At 39.4% G+C, this 22,568-nt stretch overlaps 6 protein-coding genes, 3 non-coding genes and 1 pseudogene across 9 annotated transcripts; 6 read left to right on the top strand and 4 right to left on the bottom strand.

Moving 5' to 3' along the window:
- Window positions 1-217: 217 nt before the first annotated feature.
- LOC141840616 (ubiquitin-ribosomal protein eL40 fusion protein) lies at window positions 218-4,248 on the top strand. The gene is made up of 5 exons (XM_074728655.1): window positions 218-368; window positions 465-551; window positions 658-760; window positions 3,885-3,951; window positions 4,060-4,248. Exons 1-5 carry the CDS (start codon window positions 266-268, stop codon window positions 4,084-4,086), a joined length of 387 nt encoding a protein of 128 aa, XP_074584756.1. The 5' UTR covers window positions 218-265; the 3' UTR covers window positions 4,087-4,248.
- LOC141842493 (small nucleolar RNA Z266) lies at window positions 2,375-2,469 on the top strand. The gene has a single exon (XR_012602930.1). It is a non-coding gene; the product is annotated as a small nucleolar RNA Z266 (small nucleolar RNA).
- Window positions 3,240-3,334, top strand: LOC141842492 (small nucleolar RNA Z266). Its single transcript, XR_012602929.1, has one exon. It is a non-coding gene; the product is annotated as a small nucleolar RNA Z266 (small nucleolar RNA).
- Window positions 4,249-5,125: 877 nt separating the features above from the next.
- Window positions 5,126-8,230, bottom strand: LOC141839521 (ferredoxin, root R-B2-like). Its single transcript, XM_074727277.1, has 2 exons — window positions 8,089-8,230; window positions 5,126-5,798 (listed from the first exon to the last, which is right to left on the bottom strand). The coding sequence occupies exon 2, from the start codon at window positions 5,788-5,790 to the stop codon at window positions 5,335-5,337; it is 456 nt and encodes a 151-aa protein (XP_074583378.1). The 5' UTR covers window positions 5,791-5,798; window positions 8,089-8,230; the 3' UTR covers window positions 5,126-5,334.
- A 1,021-nt stretch (window positions 8,231-9,251) lies between these two features.
- Window positions 9,252-11,386, top strand: LOC141840940 (uncharacterized). The gene is made up of 11 exons (XM_074729044.1): window positions 9,252-9,403; window positions 9,490-9,584; window positions 9,661-9,718; window positions 9,867-10,058; window positions 10,140-10,216; window positions 10,285-10,367; window positions 10,466-10,517; window positions 10,591-10,659; window positions 10,725-10,811; window positions 10,883-10,947; window positions 11,059-11,386. Exons 1-11 carry the CDS (start codon window positions 9,295-9,297, stop codon window positions 11,180-11,182), a joined length of 1,011 nt encoding a protein of 336 aa, XP_074585145.1. The 5' UTR covers window positions 9,252-9,294; the 3' UTR covers window positions 11,183-11,386.
- On the bottom strand, window positions 11,307-11,380 carry TRNAV-CAC (transfer RNA valine (anticodon CAC)). Its single transcript has one exon. It is a non-coding gene; the product is annotated as a tRNA-Val (tRNA).
- Window positions 11,387-12,231: 845 nt separating the features above from the next.
- On the bottom strand, window positions 12,232-14,853 carry LOC141838305 (putative galacturonosyltransferase 10; annotated as a pseudogene).
- Window positions 14,854-15,214: 361 nt separating this feature from the next.
- Window positions 15,215-18,518, top strand: LOC141838306 (universal stress protein PHOS34-like). The gene is made up of 3 exons (XM_074725748.1): window positions 15,215-16,025; window positions 17,298-17,335; window positions 18,285-18,518. Exons 1-2 carry the CDS (start codon window positions 15,293-15,295, stop codon window positions 17,303-17,305), a joined length of 741 nt encoding a protein of 246 aa, XP_074581849.1. The 5' UTR covers window positions 15,215-15,292; the 3' UTR covers window positions 17,306-17,335; window positions 18,285-18,518.
- A 44-nt stretch (window positions 18,519-18,562) lies between these two features.
- Window positions 18,563-18,948, bottom strand: LOC141838307 (calcium-binding protein PBP1-like). Its single transcript, XM_074725749.1, has one exon. It carries the CDS (start codon window positions 18,939-18,941, stop codon window positions 18,609-18,611), a length of 333 nt encoding a protein of 110 aa, XP_074581850.1. The 5' UTR covers window positions 18,942-18,948; the 3' UTR covers window positions 18,563-18,608.
- A 2,865-nt stretch (window positions 18,949-21,813) lies between these two features.
- On the top strand, window positions 21,814-22,498 carry LOC141842263 (uncharacterized). The gene is made up of 2 exons (XM_074730478.1): window positions 21,814-22,139; window positions 22,333-22,498. The coding sequence occupies exons 1-2, from the start codon at window positions 21,823-21,825 to the stop codon at window positions 22,388-22,390; spliced, it is 375 nt and encodes a 124-aa protein (XP_074586579.1). The 5' UTR covers window positions 21,814-21,822; the 3' UTR covers window positions 22,391-22,498.
- The last annotated feature ends 70 nt before the right edge of the window (window positions 22,499-22,568 follow it).

Below are 22,568 nucleotides of genomic sequence, written 5' to 3'. Positions count from 1 at the left end.
AAATATAGAATAGTTTTCCTAAATTCATGAGTAATTTATTTATATAAAACCATTTTGCGAATGCAAACTGGGGGAGGCCTCCAACCTGTTCCCTGTCTCGAACTTGCCAAACGGATTCGGGTGGTTGTGGTTCGTAATATGATTGGTATTCAGGGGTACTTTGGTCAGTTCCAATAACGCTCGCCGTCCGTAACCCTAGAAACCGGACCACGAAGTGCTATAAAATGCTGTAGGAGGGAGGCGCCGGCGGAAGCGAGTGTGCGCGATGCAGATCTTTGTGAAGACCCTCACGGGGAAGACGATAACCCTAGAAGTCGAGAGCAGTGACACTATCGACAATGTTAAGGCGAAGATTCAAGACAAGGAAGGTGCTTATCTTTCGGTCCTTCTCCTTTCACTTTATGAATCCAACTGAGTTCGTTTCTTAAGATTCCATTTCTGTATTCGTTGTTCTTGGATTCTAGGGATTCCGCCTGACCAGCAGAGGCTGATCTTTGCCGGTAAGCAGCTCGAGGATGGACGAACCCTTGCGGACTACAACATCCAAAAAGGTGCTATTTTATGATTGCTGTTCCCCCTTTTTTTTTTAACTACGGTTGCTGTTGTCTATTTTATCATAGTTGTAATAGTTTGTTTTTTTTATATAAATTACTTTAGAGTCTACTCTGCATCTGGTGCTGAGGTTGAGGGGTGGAATCATCGAGCCCTCTCTTATGGCTCTTGCTAGGAAATACAACCAAGAGAAGATGATCTGCAGAAAGTAAGCTTACATTTGTGGGTTTTCTTCCAGTGATTCAGTTTGTCATTGAGTCTTTCTATGCTTATGGTTCATCCACTGCATTTTCAATGAAATATGAGATTCTACATTGTTTCTGAGAGTGAATTCTATGTCGCTGGATGATGGTTTTTGGCAGCAATATGGTATTTATTTGCGATTGATTTTCACAGGTCAAACACATTCTGGATTTGAGTTTGATATGTTGTTATTTTTTCCCCCGTATGATACTTCATTCTAGCAGGAAACGTGTCCTAGTTGTATTAATATGGATTCTTTAAAATTTAATGATTCTGTACAAGATCGTTGAGAGGATGTTTTGATCTATCTACATGTAAACCAATATAGAAGGTAATGAAGTGAACTATATTAGAACCCCTTTCTCTTTGAGAATGACATGATGATGAGTGTTTTTATTGGTTAAGTGATGGAGGACAGGACAAACTTTCTTGTTCTTTTTAATATTAACGGCTTAAGAAAGGGAAAAGGAGTTGTTTTGGTTGATGGAAAGGTGCATGCAACAAGGGAAGAGGTAAAACTAGAGGTCCTTACTCAAAAGAAGGAGGTTTGTTGATAAGAATATAAAATACCTTCAATGGGGAAGAAGATGATCAAGAGGTACTTATAATGAAGGAAAATTTCTAGATTTTTTTTAATGCTATTATCCATCCCTCATAGGGCTCCTTGGATGGTTGACCATTCTTTTTTCAGTGCTTCCTTCTGGGTTGGATCTTTAGCAAATTCTTCCACCAATTGCCTGAAAATTTCCAATCCTATTTCTGGAGACTTTCCTCTATAGTTGGCTGTGATTAATTATTTTGATCCCTACGAATAGTGAACTGAGTGAGGCAGTCAGGAAAGAATAATAGATATAAGAAGAATTATAAATTACAGAGATAGATTGATAGAGAGAGGTAGAGTAGTGAGTCATAGATAGAAAGAGGGATGTAAACATTACATGCATATTTATTAAATGTCATGGACTTACTATAATGCTAATCTCCAATACATAATTACTTATTTAAGCATCTAAATTGACCAAACATATTCTAATGACTAAGGGATTAATCTCTATTATAAATTGATTTCAAATTTATAAAATTCAAAATATATGAAGTTTATAATTATTGTTGATGTGGATGTGGCAGATGAGCACATATTACATATATATGCAGACAGTGGGAACTCCTACAAACTTAGTCTAACTCCTATTTTTGGAGCTTTTCTAGAAATAACTAATTATAAAATAGTTCATTTCTATTAACTTGTTTTATGGTGGTCTGACTCACCATTATAACTAATTATAATGAGATCTAAAAGATAATTATTTAGAAAATAACTGTTTGCTGATATGGATATCTATTGATCTGGAAAATTAGTACTTTCTTTTTCTTTGTAAATATCTAGCATTATTCTCTTGATGCCTATTTTCTGATGCATTTTAGAACTGTGTTGCAAGTGAGGTTTAAAGTTTTAACCTTTGGATTTCAAACTGAAACAAGATTTAAAGCCTTGTTAATTGTTTACAAGAGTGATATGGCTTAAATAAAAAATTGTATTTGTCCTTCTGTTGCTAATTATTAATTAGAAAACAACAAGTCTTGGCAGGCATGATGAATCAATTAGATGTGCTAAGTATTTCGGTTCTAATGAGCTAAAATTTTGAGGCATAATAAGATTCTGACCTGCCAATTGGCTATAATTATAGACATTGATCAATTTGGAGATGGCGTAACAAGTGTATTCATGGGTATGGAATCACTTTCTTTAGTACCTTCATCTAAATATTATGTGACTTTCTTTGAAGTCTATAAAGTTTATGCTAGTATCTGTATTAGATATGCAAGAACCTCATCTCTGTGTACTTAATATTACCTTTTCTTGATCTTCTGAATGTCAATGAGCTAGTCTTGTTTGTTTTGTTCATATTATGATTTTTTTTGTGTTTCCCATGGTTTCATTTTATTTTATGTGCGTTCTGCAATTGCAATGATCTTGTAGAAGATTGGTTGATAAGTTGTTTTTGTTATATCTACCTGTAAACCTATAGTAGTGAATCATCATCGTCCTGTTTTAACTATTTGGGATTGGCTGTTCATAAGTTTGGACAAATTTTTATGATACCCATTCGGGCTTTACACAACCTTCAATCTTTTCATCTGGGCTTGGGATTGACATTGGCAGTTTAGATCCATATCAGCCAAAGGGATCCTAGTGATTAATGATGCATAACACTTTTTTTTTGTGTGTAAATGTCTAGCTTTCCTGGTGTAATCCTATTTTTTGTGAATCTTTCAGAAGTGCTTTGAACTCTAAATATTAGACGGATCTAGACAACCTAAAAAATTGTAGATATAAATGTAAGGCAAGGCTTAACCCTTGTTTTTATTCATTTTATTTTTAAGTTTTAACTGATAACAAAAATCATCGATCTCAATTGGTAAATATTAGAAAACACTGAGCTGCCTGGCAGGCGTGATGAATCAATTAGATGTGCTAAGGAATTCGTTTCTAATGAGCTTAACTTTTGAGGCATAATACGATTCTGACCTGCCAGCCAATTGGCTATAATTTTATCGATACTGATTACCTGAATTTATAGGTAAAGTGGTATTATTATCTTTGGCCTTCTCATCCAAGGATTGTGTGTATTACTTTTCAAGTCTATAAACTTCTTTTCAAAGCATAATTTTTTGTCATTATTTTCATGATTCATTTCTTTTTCCCCCTTCTAAACTTACTACACAAGAGCGTCAAAAACGCATGCGCTTTAAAAAAGTTGTGTAAGTTCAGCTTGACCTTTTGCATGTTGAATCCATGGCTTGTTCTCGTTCTCAAATGTTTTGTTATTTCGGTGCTTTACCTCGATTGTCCTTTTAAGGTAATGCCTCGTGTACCTCTGTTGCAAGCGTTGCAATATTGAATTGCTTCTTCATGATTTACTGGTTTATCATTAATTTCGTAGTTCACTAATCACAAATTAGTACGAGACTCCCAAGTAGATGCTTTTTTGGCTGTTGACATGTTTAGCAATTGGATGATTCAGCTTCCATCATAGTGATGATTATGTTCGCAATATTGTTCATAACCATGTATTTATCGTTTCTAGGTGTTATGCACGGTTGCATCCGAGGGCTGTAAACTGCCGGAAGAAAAAATGCGGCCACAGCAATCAGGTTATTGGCCTCCGAAATGATCTCAATTATGCCTTTACATTTTTCTATGTCGATGAATTGTCTTCTGGTGTATGCCAATATCTAAATTTCATTCGTTGATCTTTGCAGCTGAGGCCTAAGAAGAAGATCAAGTAAAATTATGCTTTTCACAGCCTGAATTGCCATAACAAAAGGTTGTACACCTTTGCGTTGATTAAACTTACTGTGTAATCTTGATGAACGGTTAACTGAATTGGTGCGTGTTTGGATGACTATATGTTGGCATTATGTTTCGAAGCAAATTTGATTTAGCGAAAATGGTGGACTACACGTTTTATTTTGGAGGATTAATGAGACAATTTAGCATTTTTAGAATCACATTCTAAATATCACACAGAAAGCATATATTTCTTGTTTTCAACAATCAATCTTAGTAGATCGAACCAAACCTTTTTTTGAATCGACTATGAAACGTACCTACAATAAATGTTTGGCGAAGTATGGTCAAACATCAACGATGAATGAACCCAATCTTCTAACAAAATTAGTAAATCTCTTATTATTTCCAATAAATATCCTGAAGGCTTAATGCAAGTGCTACATTAACCGCCACACGAGGTAATATGTTAAAAAATTTCTTAATCTCTAAAATAGTAAAAAATCAAATCATATTTCTAAATTATAATTCATTTATTGATATAATAATAACACTACATTATTTGAAAATTAACGATAACTCTCAATCAAACACCCTTTTTAACATGGTCAAATGTCTTAACTTATCCAAATTTCCAACTCAACTCAATCTAATAAATATATCAAAAAAATAAAAAAGTTAAATTTAAATTATAATTTAATTGATCAAACCCACGAGCACAGAATTGAATTTCCCATTTAAATTTTAAATAAAAATAATAATTAATTTCTCAATTTATCTCGCGTCGACCCGCTTAAACTCAACTTAAAATCAGTTGATACAATTTAAATTTAACCTACTTAAATTATTTGACAAACGGACAACCCGGAATCGACAGCTCTAATATCGATACCATCCCGCCTGTTTTCGCTAATAATAATAATCGAAAGAGGCACTTTAAAGAGGAAAAAATAGAGCCAATACCACAAAGTTTATTAGAATCAGCACATACACGATGAGAAAAAAAACTACATTTAAAATATCATAAACAAACCTGAATTCAACATAAAATAAATCAATCCTTGGGATTGCTACCACGAATTGCATTGAAAATTTAGACTTTTAAAGCCTGAACAGTATAGTATCAACCACAACACAAACAATGAAGAGAGGAGTTCAAGAGTCTCAAGCAAATGAACCCTAATTGAGTACATGTCTTATTCATTTCAGGCACGCTAAAGAAAGAATGACGGACTGAATGCACCCTATCAATAGAGTTCGCCTTCCTTGTGAGTGTGGATAACAACGTCGGATTTCGGATAAGAGACGCAAGTCAGGAGATAACCCTTTCCCATTTGTGCTTCATCAAGGAAGGAGCCATCAGACTGATCGACTTTGCCGGACACCATTTGACCAGCGCAGGTCGAACAAGCCCCAGCACGGCAGGAGTATGGCAGCTCCACTCCGGCAGACTCAGCTGCATCAAGAATGTAGGTATCGTCTGAAGCCTCAAATTCGTGTTCAACCCCTTCTGGGTCGATCAGTTTCACCTTGTATACTGCCATGGCTGAAGCCCTAAAGTTGTTGGATACCTTGAGGGCCGATGCCTTTGAGATGCACTTCAAGGAGCTCAGTGATGACGGGCTCTTAATCAGCTGAGAGGAAGGCTGGAGCATAACATGGCTCCTCAGCGAGCAGGCAGAAGAGAGAGAAACAGTCGACATTGTTCTAGCTGAAAAGGAGGGCAAAGGAACAAGTTATATCAAAGTTTAAGAATCAAAAATCAAGGAATCAAGACTCTCCAAACCATGTTTGGGCTTAAAGTAGAAGAGATGGCCTGCTGATGCAAGACTTGTACAAAGAATATGATAATAGAGAATAACAATCATACAGAGACTATCGCTAAATATGGATAAACACCAAGTGGTGACATGTGTAAGAACTAAAATATGCAAATTGGCCTATAGAAATTTCAACAAAAGCTCTAAGCAAATACAACATTTTTCCTTTCGAGAAATTTAGCTCAATTACTATGTCAATATCAAAAGGCATGTGATGACTACAATGCAAATAAGCCTACAAAATTCAATAAATGTAGGAACTATCACCACTGCAAACAATGACATAATTGGCCAATAAATAATCTAGAATCATCAACATGATCACCTAGTCCAAAATGCTTAAACGGAATTTGATTATATGGACGCGTTGAAGCCATATAAAACCTTTGATTAAATCCACGACTTCAGAAATTTGGGACAGAATTGGTGTCACAACCATGCATTTTATTCTTTGTCAAGATCTAATGTGCAAATCTTAGCCTAGAATTAACATTAGCCAAGCCAACAATAGTGACTCCATCAGATGTGACCATTTTTAGTTAGTCACTTCACCAAGCCTGAGAAAAGGCTGTGACGGGGTCATGTTCACCACGTGAGAGAGTTGATCAGCACAAAACTTCCAGTGCAGGATCAAAGGGGGTGCTGTAAGTTAATAGCAGCATCCTCCATTTTTTGCAGTGCACAAATTCAGAATCTCACAGTGGAAAACTAAAAAACAAATCAAGTTTTACCATTATATAGTAGGTGAAGATTATATAGGGTTTTGGCAAATTTCCATAAAAAACATATTCCAAATTAGGAATTTCCCAATGGACACATCAAGTCTTATTTTTTTCACAAAAGACACTTTCTTTCACCTTCTTTTTGATACCTAAAACATCCTTAATATTGTGAAGTTTTTTATATTTCTAGATTTTTTTGAGAGCCTAAACATAATCATGTTAGACAGAAACAAGAGTGCCATTCTTTGGGCATATCTTATCGTGTGTGTTAATCATGCCATATTTCAGGTCGTGTCATTCAGGTCAATATAAAATAATTATAAATTTATTTAAAAAAGAATTTTTACAGTGTAAAATTACCATAACTTTCTAAAGAATTAAATTATATCACATAAAGATTATTCATTTTTATAACAAATCATCTTGAATTTGTGTGAATACATCTATATATTTAAGTCAGGTAGTCTCACTTTTGGATTTTATTTTTGTTAATTGTGTTTTATATTAGGTCAACTCGTGTAATCGGGTGGATCATGTCTAATTTTGTCAGCACCACATACGAAGACAATTGGACCTAGAGGTATTTTGGAGATTTCATAGGAGAAAATGCACCATTTAAAGAAATTTTAAAACTAGTGTATCCATTGGAAAATTTCTTTAGGTGTGCCGTTTTAGATATTTGCTTATTTCTTTTTTTCTTCTGTTAAAGATGATTATATACATACCGGTTGTTATTTTGGATCACAGTCATGCTATGAAAGTATGAAAGATAGGGACCTTTCCAAATAATTTAGGCTAGACAATAGAATCTTAACACAAACCTTTGATACCCTTAATTTCCAAGAACAAAGCTACAAACTAGGAACTGCGAGTTAAAGAAGTGAGATATATGAGGACTTTGAGAACTAAATATAAACACGAGATAGTAGTAGGTATGCAGTATGCTACGTATTAATATAGTTAGGGGAAAAAAACTCATATGAAAGAATAAATTAAACAGCACAAGGTTTTCCATGACAGCTGGAAATCACGGTTTCTTCTGATTATTCTTCATCTTGTTGTAAGGTTTTCCGAATAATTATTTCTAACAAATCCCTCTAGAACACTAAGTGAACTTGCTAGTCGAAATCATATCCCAAACAAGGATTGCTCAGCAGAGAATTAGAAAAACGCAAAAGCCAAAAGTTTGACAAGAGACAAGGTTTGACGCATGCATCTCGTTGTCCATTATTTTCTGAGGGGGGAAATCCAAAAATCCAGTAGATATCAGAAAAAAAAGAGGATATGAAAGGGATTAACCAAGAAACCGAAAGCGATTTAAGCTGGAAGGAAGAAAACCCTAGAGAAACACTACAAAACTACCCCCAAAACATCAAATCGTAGCAAAGAAACCATCAGCCGCAATCAAATCTCATACCAAACGCCAAAGAAGCAAGATCTGCATGTAAAATAAACTTACCTTCCGAAACGACCGCTAAGCCCGATAGATCGGTAGATCGCCGAAGACCGACGACGAACTAAGGCGGCAAAACCAACAAGAACACGCAGACGCAGTGCCTGCCCTCGGCAGAGGCGAAGGCTCGCTTTAATGCAAGTGGGGAAGAACCGTGCAAAGGATCCTCGACGACAAGCCAGGTCGTCGAATAGCATTAGCAGCCGCCGATCTTACCGATCCAAGGTGTGGTCTGCACCATCTAACGGACAAGATATGAAATTTCACGAAAGAAGTGGAAGTCTAATTGGACAAGATCTTCTCCTGCCTGATGCCGGGTCGCCCAAGGTGGAAACAGCGGGTCTAAACAGGAGTCGTAAAATGGGGGTCGACGGTCACGTCAGTTAACATCGTCCACTTGTTAACTTCATGGGCCCCGAAACAGTCTAACCAATTACGGACTTAGAAGGTTTGGTAACCAATTGGGTGGACGACTTTTGGGCGGTCCGTAATCATTTACAGGCAATTGTTTCTGAAAAAAAAAATCTTTTTGTTTGTATTTTTTTATTTTTTTAATACTTTCAAAATTGTCTTTTTTTTTTAAGGCGACGAGGCGGATGCTTATTTATTTAAATAGATTATTTAACTTCACACGTTCGTACACCTGCATGAAACACATACTATCTAAAGCTTTCCAATATTGAAAGGATCTGCTTAAAAATCTCACGTGAAGCTCGCTGATCCAAACATCAATCATTTCTCGGGATTTCGGACACGGTTGCCAGCACATCCTGTTTCGATTTATATTTTAATTAAAGATCCAGTATTGATGCTAACATTTAACTTAATTTGAGAAGTATTTCTGCACAATTAAGAACAAAGTGACAAAATAGCTCACGCAGTGAGTCTTTATTGGATTCATTTCGAAATGCTCTCTAACTTCCAGTAAAAAAAAAAGAAAGCCAAAAAGCGTTTCAAATCTACCATTTTTCTTTCAGGAAAAGAAAGTTTTTTTTTTTTTTTTTTTTTTTTTGCTATTCTCCTGCTTTGACTAGCTGGTAGGAGACACCACGAGCCTGCGTGAACACCAAACCTGTTAGTTTCATCTACAATTCTCGTGATCTCACTGCGTGAACGCCAAATTATGTTATTATTTCTCTTCCAGCATCAGAAAGGAGGATGAAGCTGAATCCCAAACTAATCTGAAGCTTCAACCCCTTAATCTGTTTGAGCATGGAGAGGAGGGAGGCATGGAGACTGGCCCTCGTCCTATTCCTCGGGCAGCTCGTCTCATTCTTCGTTGCGATAGCTAGCTTCACTGCTTCTCTGATAGCAGATCTCGGTAAATCTGTCAGTTACTCCATTTCCTTAGAGATCTGCCTCTCTCATGCCATAGTCTCTGTGTTTTTTTTTTTTGTGCATTTGAAGGAACTGATACACCATTAACGCAGTCGTGGTTTACTTACCTTTCTTTGTCTCTCGTGTACGGAGCTGTTTTCTTGTTCAGGCGTCAGAGACTTATGGTGGGTCTTAATCTGAGCCATAATTTAACTGTGCGAATTCTCATGAAATTGATTGATACGCTAAAATCTGTTGCAGGTTCCTTGGTATTGGTACCTTGCCTTAGCCATTGTTGATGTTCAAGGCAACTACTTGAGTAATCTTTTTTCTTCACTTCCTAATTGATGTTTCAGTTACTGGTTGTAGAATGCAGTTTATATCGAGTGAAATGCACTCCTTCAACTCTAGTTTCTTAAACTATCTTTCTTCTCATACAACTAAAACGATCTATTAATCTGTTGCAGTCGTTAAAGCCTATCAGTACTCTTCAATCACAAGCGTAACCTTGCTGGATTGTTGGACTATTCCATGGGTCATAATCCTCACTTGGCTAGCCCTAGGGACAAGGTATTCTCCATGGCAATTTCTGGGTGCTGCAGTGTGTGTGTTAGGCCTTGGCTTGGTGCTTCTTTCTGATACTTACACGTCCAGTGGAGGTAATTAATCTTAGAACAACATTGCGTTAACCCAAACTCAATCATAATCTTGTTTGTTTTGTTGGATGATTTGTGTTTCAGGTGGAAGCAAACCGATCATTGGCGATACACTTGTGATTGCAGGGACATTTTGTTATGCATTCAGCAATGTCGGCGAGGTTAGCCAAAGCTCTTTGATCCATTCTGGCCAAACTTCTGTGACAATTGTGTTTCCAAAACAATGTAGGAATTTTGTGTCAAGAGGAAAGATCGAGTCGAGTTTTTGGCAATGCTAGGGATATTTGGGGTGCTCATTAGTACCTGTGAGATGTATCCTTTGGACATACAAAAACAGCATACAAGACTTAAACCATTCTTCTCAATGATGTTGTTTTTTTCGCAATTACCGGATTCCCTAACATGCTTAGTTCTGTTTTAGAGAGGAAAGATCTTGAATCAGTCAAGTGGTCTGCCACAATGGTATGCAATACTAAACTTTTCTTTCTGATACATACTAAGGAAACTAGATCTTCCTCTTTGTGTGTGTTTTCAGATATGTTTGTTCTGTGGCTTTGCGGCAGCAACATTTTTGTTCTACAGTGTGGTTCCTTTCGTCTTGCAGGTAGTTTTAAGTTTGAACATTGTCCTAAAAGCAAAGCAGAATGATGATTTAAAATCTGTATGCAGATGAGTGGAGCAACCTTGTTCAATCTGTCTCTGCTGACATCGGATATGTGGGCCGTCGTAATTCGCATCTTCTTTTACCATGATCAAGTAGTATCTCCATTTCTTCCTGGATCATATGTCTTGCTTCAATGACTAGAGTGTGCTAATACAAATTTCAGGTGGATTGGTTGTATTTTCTTGCATTTGGGTTGGTGGCTATTGGCTTGCTCATTTACTCAGTGAAGTAAGTTACATTTCAGAAATGATAAAGATGGATTTTACTTACATTTGATAGCCTAGCAATTTCATCTTCTCTGTTGTTAAACTTTCATCTAATCAGTGACAACTCTTTTAGAGAAAATAACACTGTAAATGGAGAAGATCCTGAAGCTTTACAGTATGAGAGAATCTCACAAGAAAGTTCAGCAGTGAATTGGCAACCTGAGGATTGTTCAGCTACAAATACAGAGAGAGCTTAAAGAAGAAGCAGAAGATGAAGAAGTTCTAAGAATCGGTTAGTGTGGTTGATGACGGAGTCAGATAACAGAGAGGCTAATCCTGAAATTTTTTTTTTCAGAATTATTATTAAAAAAATAAAATTAGTGTCTGAGCCCGGGCTCGAACCGGGGGCCTCTAGTGTGTGAGACTAGCGTGATAACCCACTACACCACCCAGACTCTGTGATGAGGGCATTAAAAGATTTTATATCTCCTTTTAATTATCTAAGGAAATTTCTTTCGTTTTCATCTTCTTTGTTTCCTTGGCATTTTAACGTTTGAGTTCTCGTGTTTTTACGAGACAACACGCCAATTAAATTACATTATAGAGGAATTTTGTAGTGTTTTGAATAAACAACTGCCTTTTGAATTAGAGTAGATTTGAAAAATAAAAAACTTATTTTTGATTGTGATAATCAATGATTAAGATTAATTTCGCCTAGAATCAATACTATAATTTTCTACCTTTAAGGCATGGTGTGATGGTATACGACAAGAGTTTGATTCTCATGCAGAGTATTTCATATATTTGTGGTACTTGAACCATCCGTGATGTAGTGTTGTCCATTAGGATTCATCTATGCCTTTTGAATTTATTGTGATGATCAATGAAAAATTTCTATAGAACCAAATCGATCACTTTTAGAATTAATCGGTTTGAAGAGCTGGATATTTGAATTACAAAAAAATGACCATAATTTTCTAACTAATTTTATAAAAATTCTCAAAATTAATTAGAGAATTTTCATTTTAATCGGTCGCTAAACTCATTTAGTGAGCAACGGAAATAAAACGGATGCTAAGATCCTCCACCTTGAGGATCAAAAGGAATTGTAATATACTTTTCATCTGAAACTTTAAAAGTTATTATTTGTATTTGTAATACAATCCTCGTTCTTGTGCACAATGTAACTTACAGATTTGTATAGCTACTCGACTAAAACACTCCTTTGAGACTCAGTTTTTTTTTTCTGCATGAGTTGAACCAAGCTATGAAGAAAGCTATACATATGAAACGATGAAGAAATAAATTTCATAAGCATCAAGATCTTACAACTGAATGAACTATGGATTATTATGTGGTTTTGACAAAAATTAAGAAAGTGCAATACTGTATCTGCTACAGATAGCTGCTCTTAACAAGCATCTAGTGTTAGTATAAAACTAACTGCATCCTTCAAAAAACTGGGTCAGATGACCTAACGATGAGATTCATCTTCTTAACAACGAAGAACTAATACTAGCTACAAATTACATTGTGGAAAATTTGTCAGAAGAAACAATTGATATCTCGTCTACAATTTCTCGAGACTTTTACTGCCAATGCGGCCGGTGTAGGCTTTCCACTCGTCTCATAGATACAGAATGAATGACACTTGCATTCACCACATAATGTCTACCCATGAACAAAGCATTGCTGCAAGAAAGGATGTGAGAAATCCACATACTTTTCCCAGAAACCCTTGTACTTCTCCTTTCCAATCTTCAACCAGGGTTTCATGTTCCCATTATAGTGCAATACTGCACCGTTTTTTATCAGCAAAGGATCAACATTAGTATATCCCAACCCCAGCACATGCCATTCAGTGTCTAACTTCTCGACCAACCCATAGAAGGCCAGTAAGCCAGGCGGTAACGTACCAAGCTTCCATAAAGAATGGTCAGCATTCTTCTCCTGCCAATAGTGATAGATTCCAGTTACATTCTTCTTCCGCCACTCCCTTAGATCAAGGACATTCATTCCGAATGCCCACCCACATGCGTCGGGATCAAAATGTGCTTGTATTAGAGGGTGGGAATAGTTCAGGTATTTATGGAACCGGTGGAATGTCTCCATGCAAGTCTCAACAGCACCCATCACGTTTCCATTTAGGTTGATTGAGAATAATTCTGAGAGATCCTTCTGAACAACAATGTCGTCATCAAGAAACACCACTTTTTGTAATGCTGGATAGACTTCTGGGATATAGAACCTTAGGTGGTTTAACATTGATAAGTACTTTGGGTTCCTGAACTTGATTGGCGTTCGATTATCGCCACTTCCAGAAAAATAGTAGTTCTGTGTTTCAGAGTTTTGAAGTTGCTTTAAAACTGGAACATATGAGGCATTGAGCCAGCTAAAATCCTCCACCTTCTGGACCTCAATGGCTGCACCCCTGAAATTGTTCATGGAGAACCAGGCCCTCATTGGAGCATAATTCACCTCATCTGTAACCAGGTGGAATACAACCATTTCTGGATGCTTCGAGTTCATGGACGTAGAGTTGACCACAGCTGACGCAGCAAGGATGTTATCAGAGAAAATACAAAAATGGTAAAGGCTATTGTCCTTGAGCTTTCTGAGACTGTGCCTTCTTTCTAAAAGTTTTCTTTGAAGATTTGTGTTCATGAACCATTCCATAGTAAGCCTGATACCAAAACAATATAGGCCTTTAGGCAGTTCTTCAGCAGCTATCTGTCCATATTTGGTGCTCTTTTCAGTTTCAGATTTCATCTTCTCATCAAGAGACAATAACTGACCTTTCATCTTCATAATCATGGTAGCACTGTCATAATGGAGTTGTTGCGCTTGGTAGAGTAGGAGACCCATATCACGAATTGCTTCCTCCAATTCCTTCATCATCAATGAAGTTTCCATCGTTGCAGCAGTTGACAGAAGAGCTTGACATTTTCGAATCTGGGAACTAAGCTCCGCTGCGAACTGAAGGTTATTGTTATCTTTAGATACCACAACCAAAGTCTTTGCAAGAGACATTTGGTCTATTATTTGCCTCGTAAAGGAGTATGGACTGAGCATCTCAACAGTAATGTTTAGATCTTCAATTAGGCTAGAGCGGAAGAGTTTCTGCAACACAAAATGAAGGTTTCAAGGGAAGAATGGGTGTAGATGTAAAAGCTAGACAAATTATAGAAAATTAAAATGTGAAAGATAAGTTTCTATCCTGCAACTGCAAGCATTCTATTCCTATGGAGCGGTGCATAAAATGGGAAAAAGAATAAAGAACAATTAACTGGAATGACATGTTCATGGGCTTCTGGAACAAATTTTGTGACCTCTCTTCAAATTCTTTACTTTGGATTCAGAGGAAGATTGAATCGAAAATCTAGGGTTCTCTTTGAGTAAACAGTGAAAGAAGTCTAGGGCATGAGAGATACAATTCTCAGAGCTTTTGTAGGAAAACAAAACCACTCGCTCTTTACAGAAATATCACTTTGCATTGCTAATTTCAAGCAACGGCCAAAAGTTCCAATTGTGTGTTAAAGAAGATTTGTTGTTTCAACGAAAAATAGACATTAATCAGTCCGAAAGAGATTGCAGATTTGAATCCTTCCGAGCTCGAAGCGCTAATCAAGTAAAAAAGATCCAGAAAATCACAAAGAAAACATTTTTATGCATTCAAAGTAGAGATCGCGAGGTAAGATCCCACCTGACGGGCCAACGGCGGCGTGGATCTCGGCAGTTTCTCCTCGACTTAGCACCACAAGAAGCAGCAGCACCCCAAGCCCGCCGGCAACAAGCCACACCCAAGCACCAGAGAACCACCGCCTCCGAGCCGGCCGTCTGAGATCAAACGCCCGCCGACTCATTTCGCGCCCTCTTCAGCACCCGCGACGACAACCGAACCGATCAAGGTCGGCGCCGACGCATCTCCAGATCGAATCAATTCCTACAGCTCCGCAGGCTTCCCGGTTCCAAAATCGTTCTCTCCCCGAGCTGCTGCTACTCCGGCGGCTGCGAGCGCAGGGGACTGCGGACTGCTAATCTCGTCCGGCTCGTTTGTTTTCCGTTAAGCCTCGCCTATTTCCTGCTTATAGTAACTCCGCAATTGGGATCAATCGAGACAAATGTGGCGGGCCAAGGTTTGGCCCAATACCTTATTGGATTTGGGCTGAAATCTTATTCGGCCCAAATAGGCCCAAATTAATCAATTCACGGGCAAATTGAGGAGCCAGCGATGGGACACGCAAGAAGCGGCAACAGCAAGAGCGGCGTTCTATCGTTATCCAGCTACTGCTCCGTTGCCTCCTCCTCCTGCTAACGCTGACCGCTAGCATCTCAATCTAGATCGAGGAAGCCGACGCCTCGTCGCCATGGACTCCCCCAAGACTCCTTCCATGGCTCGGCCGCCCGCCGTCGAGCCCTCCTCCCCCCGCGTCTTTCTCTCGGCCGCCGCCGCCGCCGCCAGCCCCGGGTCCCACCGCCGGATCGCCATCGCCGTCGACCTGAGCGACGAGAGCGCTTACGCCGTCAAGTGGGCCGTCCATAACTACCTCCGCCCGGGCGACGCCGTCATCCTCCTCCACGTCCGCCCTACCAGCGTCCTCTACGGCGCCGACTGGGGTGCCATCGACCTCTCGGTCGAGTCTGAAGGCGCCGCGACGGAGGTGTCGCCCCAGAAGCTGGAAGAGGACTTCGACGCCTTCACGGCCGCCAAGGTGCAGGACCTGGCGCAGCCGCTCGTCGAGGCGCAGATCCCCTTCAAGATCCACATCGTCAAGGACCACGACATGAAGGAGCGACTCTGCCTCGAGGTCGAGAGGCTTGGTCTGAGCGCTGTCATAATGGGAAGCCGAGGCTTCGGGGCATCCAGGAGGAATAATAAGTCTCGGCTTGGCAGCGTCAGCGACTACTGCGTGCATCACTGTGTTTGTCCTGTTGTGGTGGTTCGCTACCCCGACGATGCTACTGGTCTCGGATCCGGGGCCGTGGGATCGTCATCCCCTCTTGCCAATGGCTCCAAAGTACCTGTGGGGAAGGATACCGACCTCCATGCTTTGCCTGAAGAGGAGCAAGAGTATCACGACGCTGATGACGAGCATAAAGGTGTGATCTATCGTAAATTCTAACTTTGCCGAATGCCTAGTACTTTTTATTCTTTGTTTCCTTCGAGGTTTGATGCCGCAGAGTAGACTGTTAAGATATTCAAACATGTGCCTGCTTGTTTGTTCTGCTTGTTGTGATGAAGAAACACGGATCTAAATCGTTTAGTTAAATTGTTAGCAAAATCTAGTAGGTGGTGCATATTGAAGCAAAATTGATATGGTAATTCAATCTTGGTATTCTGATGTTTAGCTTGCACTAGAAGAAGTGAATTGCTTCTGCCACTGTTGTGTAATTGCCTTATTGTTATATATATCAAGGGTCACTTGTATCAGTATAAACTAATGTATCCTGAGTTAACCTTTAAAGATTTAGTAGGGTTACAGTGTCATCTGCACTTGTCAACAGCTCTAATCAGTTAAAAACTCTACTTTTACGTTCCTCCACTTACAGTAAAGTGACTTTGCGGAGAAAACAACCAAGTTTGCATTAATCACCATTGGAATTTTAGTAGTTTCTTTATCTATTTTAGATTGCTTTTGCAAAGCAACATCCATTTATTTCTAAATTTCACCTTGATTTCACTTGGATAATTTTACAGTCATTAGCTCCATTTTATATCTAATTCGCTTTGTTACTTGTTCTATTGAATATACTCATCAGTGATTGGATAATTAGTTCACATGATTTAAGAATTTTTCAAGTCTTTGTTACACCCCAAGTCTCAACTATTAGGTTCTCTAATCATTTAATGTTATTAACAACAAAAGTCACAGATTGTGATTTTTATGAAGCTCCATTATGAACTCTAGGTCAAGTGAAGTAGTTTCCATGTTGACTTTTAAAACTGTCTGTGATGCTATTTATTTTAGTTTAAACATAATACTTGCTGATGATGTACTGTGGTTGGGTCTTTAAAGGTCTAATCTGCAAGGTTGATTTCAAATTTTATGTTTGTAATTACAATTTACTTTTCCTCTATAACTGCTGTTTTGTTTTAGTAGTTTTTTGTTTTAACTCATCCGGATTTAGAACTGAACATTGAAAGAAACTGCATTATTTGCAGAGGCCAGAAGCAAACAATTTGATTATGATTTCAATTTGTGATTTTAGCAAGTTTGTTCAAGTACTAATTTTTTGTAATTGCTTGATTAGCATATCTTTCTTATAGTATCCTTGTAATACACTATTCGGCAAATAAATCTTTATTCTAATTATTGGTTGTAATTCTTTTCTTCTGATGTGTCCAATATATGCTTTTCTATTGTGGCACAGATGCATGATGAAGCATGGTGTAGGCATCTTTTTTTATGGTAAGAAATTGTAGATCATAACCAAGAGCTTTTTTTATGCTATAGATGTTCTACATCACTGCTGCTAATTTTGGTAATTAAGAGATTACACATTGATTTGTTTTTAATTTCTACTGCAGATTCATTTAGGTTCTTAGTATTCGATTTTTTTTTTTTTTGCTCAACTGTTTTCCTTGTATGTCTTCTCTTCATTCTGTTGACGTTGAATAAATTAATTACTTTTCATTTTGGAGATGAAGCATCATGCCACTGGAAAAGGAACTACTTGTGGCTAGTGGAGCTTTTAGTGGTTCAGACCAGTGATTCATTATCCAACGTTTTGAGTGCCCACTGGGGCTTGGATAAAATGTTAGAATTATATATCAAATAGACAAGCACTTAGATTCTGTAAGTTGTCTTTGGAAAAAATATCGTGTTTGTAAATAAATAACTTGGAATGGCCTGTAATCAGAAATCCACCAAGGTAGCCAAGACCCAGGAAGTGTGAAAGTAATTACTAATTAGGAGTTGCACCTTCAAAAGTTATCTCTTAGCTTCCTTCCACTGCTTCAAGTAGGTTAATTCGACATTCAGAACCCATAAAAAATAATTCCACGTGTTTGTATGTATTCTGGGGACCAATTCTATGGTGCTATGCCCCTTGTGAACCTCGCGTAGGTAAGACCTTATTTGCTAGGTTTTCTTTCTCATTTGCAGATAATAATGACTTCCATTGCCTTAAGATTATTCTCAGTTATCCATTAAGATCAACTTTGACAAACTTGATTCAATTGTTCTCAAATATTAGTTTGTTTGACTAGCTTAAGCCACACGCATTATTTGGTATATATCATTAGAGATCATTCATCTTTTCAAGTAAAACTTCAATAAATATAGATAAATTTTCTTTTCTAATTACTATAATATTTGTCACTTATAATGCTCTATTTTCTCTTTTTCCTTTTCCCAGACAACACTCGACATGGTGATAATCTTAGAACGGGCAGTGAAACTCTCACGTAAAGTATAAAGTTAGTTGTTCACGCTGATGTTTGTTTACTGTTAACTCTAAAAGACGGGCAACCCATGAGTGCTCATCTTTTATATGTACCAGGCACTTGAACCCTGGAATAACATGTACGCTCTCCTGCTACTTTTTTGTTTTAAAATTTTTAGTGTGCAAATAATCATGTTCATTTAGGCATATGATCATATCTGTGCATGCATGATATTAATAAATTTGGATGCTCTATTTTATTTTTCTTAAACAATATAAGCAGTGGTTACAAGAAAGCTAAGACCATCTCTGATGCATATCCATGAGCTCAGGGCTCAACCTGAGCATGAGCACACAGAACTCCATCTGGTCCAACACCCCATCCCGGTTGCGATCGCCCTCCCTCACCATGCCCGCCGCCTCCTCCTGGGTGATGCAGCCGCCGAGTCCAAGTGCAGTGACAGAGCTTCGCCTGAGGCTGTCCGCCGTGATGACGCCCTTCGCCGGATCCATGAGCAGTCGGAACCCCTTGCACAGCTCTTCCATCAGCCCCTCCGTGCCTAGCCGCGCCACCATCACCGGCAACAAGTCCTCGAACACGATCGATGATTCAGGTTTCTCCTCTTCCATGCTGATATCTCAGGCTGTTAAGTTGGTTAAGACACGAAGCCATTGCACATATTTATAGATATCCAAGGTCGGTTATGGTGATGAGAATTAAGGAAGTTAATCAAGCTTCTGTGCATTACGTTGCATGCATGTGAATGTGGTGTCGTAAGGAAGCTTTTTGTAGGCGGTCGTTGAGATTATTCGAGGGAGGTTCACGAGGAAACGAGGGAGGCAAATTAATTAAAGGTGTCCGAGTTAAGTAATGTGGGCATTCGTGTTTGCTTCCTGGAACCTGCCTAGGGCTTTCACGCCTTCCATTTTTAAGCCCTGTGCTAAAATTGATGAACAAGTTCTTTGAAGAATATTATGTGTTCTTTGGAAAGTTGATAAACAAATCTTGTTGTTGATTGTTGGTGGTAGGATAAGACTTGATAGTTCCTATAAAGTTAGGAAGTTCCCCAGAAATCACTAGGGATCTCACAGATAGCCCCTTGCTTCTAAGATCATGATCTTCTCCTTCACCATCCTCTGAGTCATTCACCCTCTACACAAATAGTCAATAGCATTAATTGGCTCCCAATTTTGACAATAATTAAAATAGATTGAAAAAAATGAAAAACTTGCTTGCTGCATTTTTTGTGCATTCTTCAGACATGGAGAGCTTGAAACCTGGTTTGTATATGAAGATCAAACCCTATTTGACTGATTCAATGTATTGCTCGAATATAGGAGAAAGAGGATGCTGAACGAGAGACGACATACGCGAACTTGATCATGAGGAACTTGATGTACTCGATCGCTTCGTGGAGAAATCGACGCCGGCGACACGTTGCAGGAGCTCGAGTTGGCGTTGAACACGTCAAAGGCGCCGGCGTAGGGCAAGTTGTAGCTTCCGGGGACGACGGCGAGGCCGGCGGCAGTGGTGGTGCTGCACCAGCTCCCGGTGGCTGATTGGAATTGATCGGCCATGTATTTGAGCATGCAGTGCGTGTTGATTTGGAGCGAGGGGAGGCGGTGAGTAACTTTTATAGTGATTTTAGATTGAATTGGTTTGAAATTTTTATTGTTTTAAAAATGCAATCAATTTTTGAAATTCAAAAATGTTTTCGGCTGAATTATTATGTCATATCTAATATATTTAACCCTTATAAAACTATAATATATTTTCCTCTTTGTAACATCAAACATAAACAAAGCTAGATTCTTGCAATATAACAAGTGACTAAATCTTATATAATGATTCATATATTTATATTTCTAAATTTAGAACTGAACCAATTGACTTTTCCCCCATTTTGACTAAAAAAGAATTAGTTAAGCCTAATCAATATGCATGACTATTTTTTCCTGTCGCGGTTTGACCCAAAGAATATAGGGGAAAAAAATATGGCAATCTCAAATCAAAATTCAACGAAATAATTGGTCGTCGGTTAAGATTGACACATTATGGAAAGAACATTACACAGCCACTCAGCCTGGTGGGCGGCGCGACGATTATCGTCTAACGCTACCGGCGGCGATCAAGTGAGACCCCGCCGCAGCGCACGCGTGCCGGCGAATCCGGTTTCCAAAGGCCGAAAGCGACAGCCGCCCACGATCGAACCAAAAATCCAATGCCGACGTTTCGCGTTTTGATTGGTGCCATACAAAATGGACCGGCAAAGCTTTGACCAATAACGCTTAACCTTCCTCCTCCACGTCAACCGTGTCAGTTTGCTGACGCGGCTTCATCCTGGCCGATGGTTTTGGGGAGAGAGATGGATCACGGCTGTGAATGTTTGGAAGATTTGACCACCCACTTCCAATACATTGGGGACCATTAGATCCGCTGACGGCTGAGAGATCCCCTTGAGTACTTACGGAAGGCCGCCAAGGGCCTAAGATCCAGACTATCTGGCCCAGGAAGCCTGGTCGTCAAATGGGCCAAGTAGATGCGCAGGCTGCGAAGGTCGCCAAGGACGCCTGATCGGCCCAGTAGAATGGGCATGTACGGGCCAGCAGGCTGCGATCCAGATCGGCCCATTAGAATGGGCATGTTTAGAAATCAAATTTGAAGCGGTGGTAGGGGTTCGGTCTAAATTTGACACGTATGAGACAGCCAAAATACCTCTTAAATTTTAAAATATTTCAATCAAATTAAATTTAAAATTATCCTATCAATTCATCTGCGTGGATTATCCCAATTTGAGAAGAAAAAAACATACAAAGATTCTGACAGTCAAGTAAACTTCCTTAACATGGGAACGGAGCAAATCGATTGCCTTCTTCAATTTCTCCACTTCCAAAAAGACAGGAAAGGATTCCACATTTAATACTGCGCTATCCTCCAACGCATCAGATCGTCAGCTCTATTTTTAGCAAAATCCAAGATCAGATATTTAACTCTTTGTCGTCTTGTAGCTGCCCGACAGCTCGAGCAAGGAAAGCATCAGCGTCCGTTGCTGCACTCCTTCAGTTCGTCGAACCCACTCCGTAACAGTCCAATTCCTCTGCGGTGTCCACACAACTGTGGCTGACAGTGGCCTCACAGGGGGCGCCACCCGATGAGAGAGGGCGCCCATGGCATTGATTCGATTACCTGTCTCACCGCAACCACACAGATTGCGGCAGCAAACTCAGATCTTTTCTCTGTTGTTTTCTCCACCTCTGGACGCTTCTACAGTTCTCTGCGTCACACTTGGAGGTTCCGAGATGACCCACCGAGAGGTGGAAATCTGCTCATTGAATGCCTCCGATGGCGACTGAAGATCTGCGGCACTGTCGGGAATGAGTGAAGGAGAGGCTTTTGGAATCTGCAAATGTTTGCTGCATAGATAGAAACTGGTAAGATTCTCACTTCTTGGAAAGGTCTATATAATGGCTAGCTTAGTTCCCGCTCGCCCCTCGCGGCGGCGGAGGATAGATGAGACTCGCCTCTCTGCTCCAATGCGGGTGCGTCGATATGTGGCCGGAGGATGCGCCGGAGACGACGACTGTGTCCCCTCTTGGGAACGTTGCCACCGCGGCGCCCCGTAGCCGCCGCCGCAGCGGCGTGAGACGCGGCTTCAAGTCGTGGAGGCCGTCGCTTTCGGCGATCTCTGAGCACGGATCTGCGGCGGCGGCGGTGGCGGTGGCAGCGGGGGTGGTCGATGGAAAAAGGGGTAGTGATGGGTCGGGCAAGGCGAAGGCCACCGTTCATCGTCGGGCTCTTCCTCGTTCTCACGGCGATGACGATAACCGGTAACCTCCCTGGATAACTCATGATCGAAGCTTCCATGCTAGAAACACTAAGATTCTTTCAAACTTATCACAGTTGAATAGCAAGTAACCATAAACTTTTTCAATTGTTAGCTTTCCTTCATGACTTTAGTTAGAAAATTATCATTTTTCCTTGTCATAGGAATCTCCTCATGTGAGTTTGTCCCTCTTTCAGGTACAAGGATGTTTCTTCAGTCGTTTCAGCAATGAATCCCACTGCATATTTGTTCTAGTGCCTAAATCACATGTGATGGAGCAGATGTATGTACATTTTTTTGGCATATTCTTATCGATACAAATTTCCACCAAATCGAGTGCATATCAGAATATCACCAAATTATGTTTCAGAACTAGTGTAAGATGAAGTAATTCTTCGGAAATTTACATAAATCTTTTAACAAAGTATAAACT

Source organism: Curcuma longa, chromosome 11, assembly GCF_044706935.1.
Source record: "Curcuma longa cultivar G26 ecotype Majalengka, Jawa Barat chromosome 11, ITB_CL_G26_1.1, whole genome shotgun sequence".
NCBI classification, from domain to species: domain Eukaryota; kingdom Viridiplantae; phylum Streptophyta; class Magnoliopsida; order Zingiberales; family Zingiberaceae; genus Curcuma; species Curcuma longa.
Note: the sequence above shows the minus strand (reverse complement) of the source record. Positions and strands in the feature narration are given on the sequence as shown.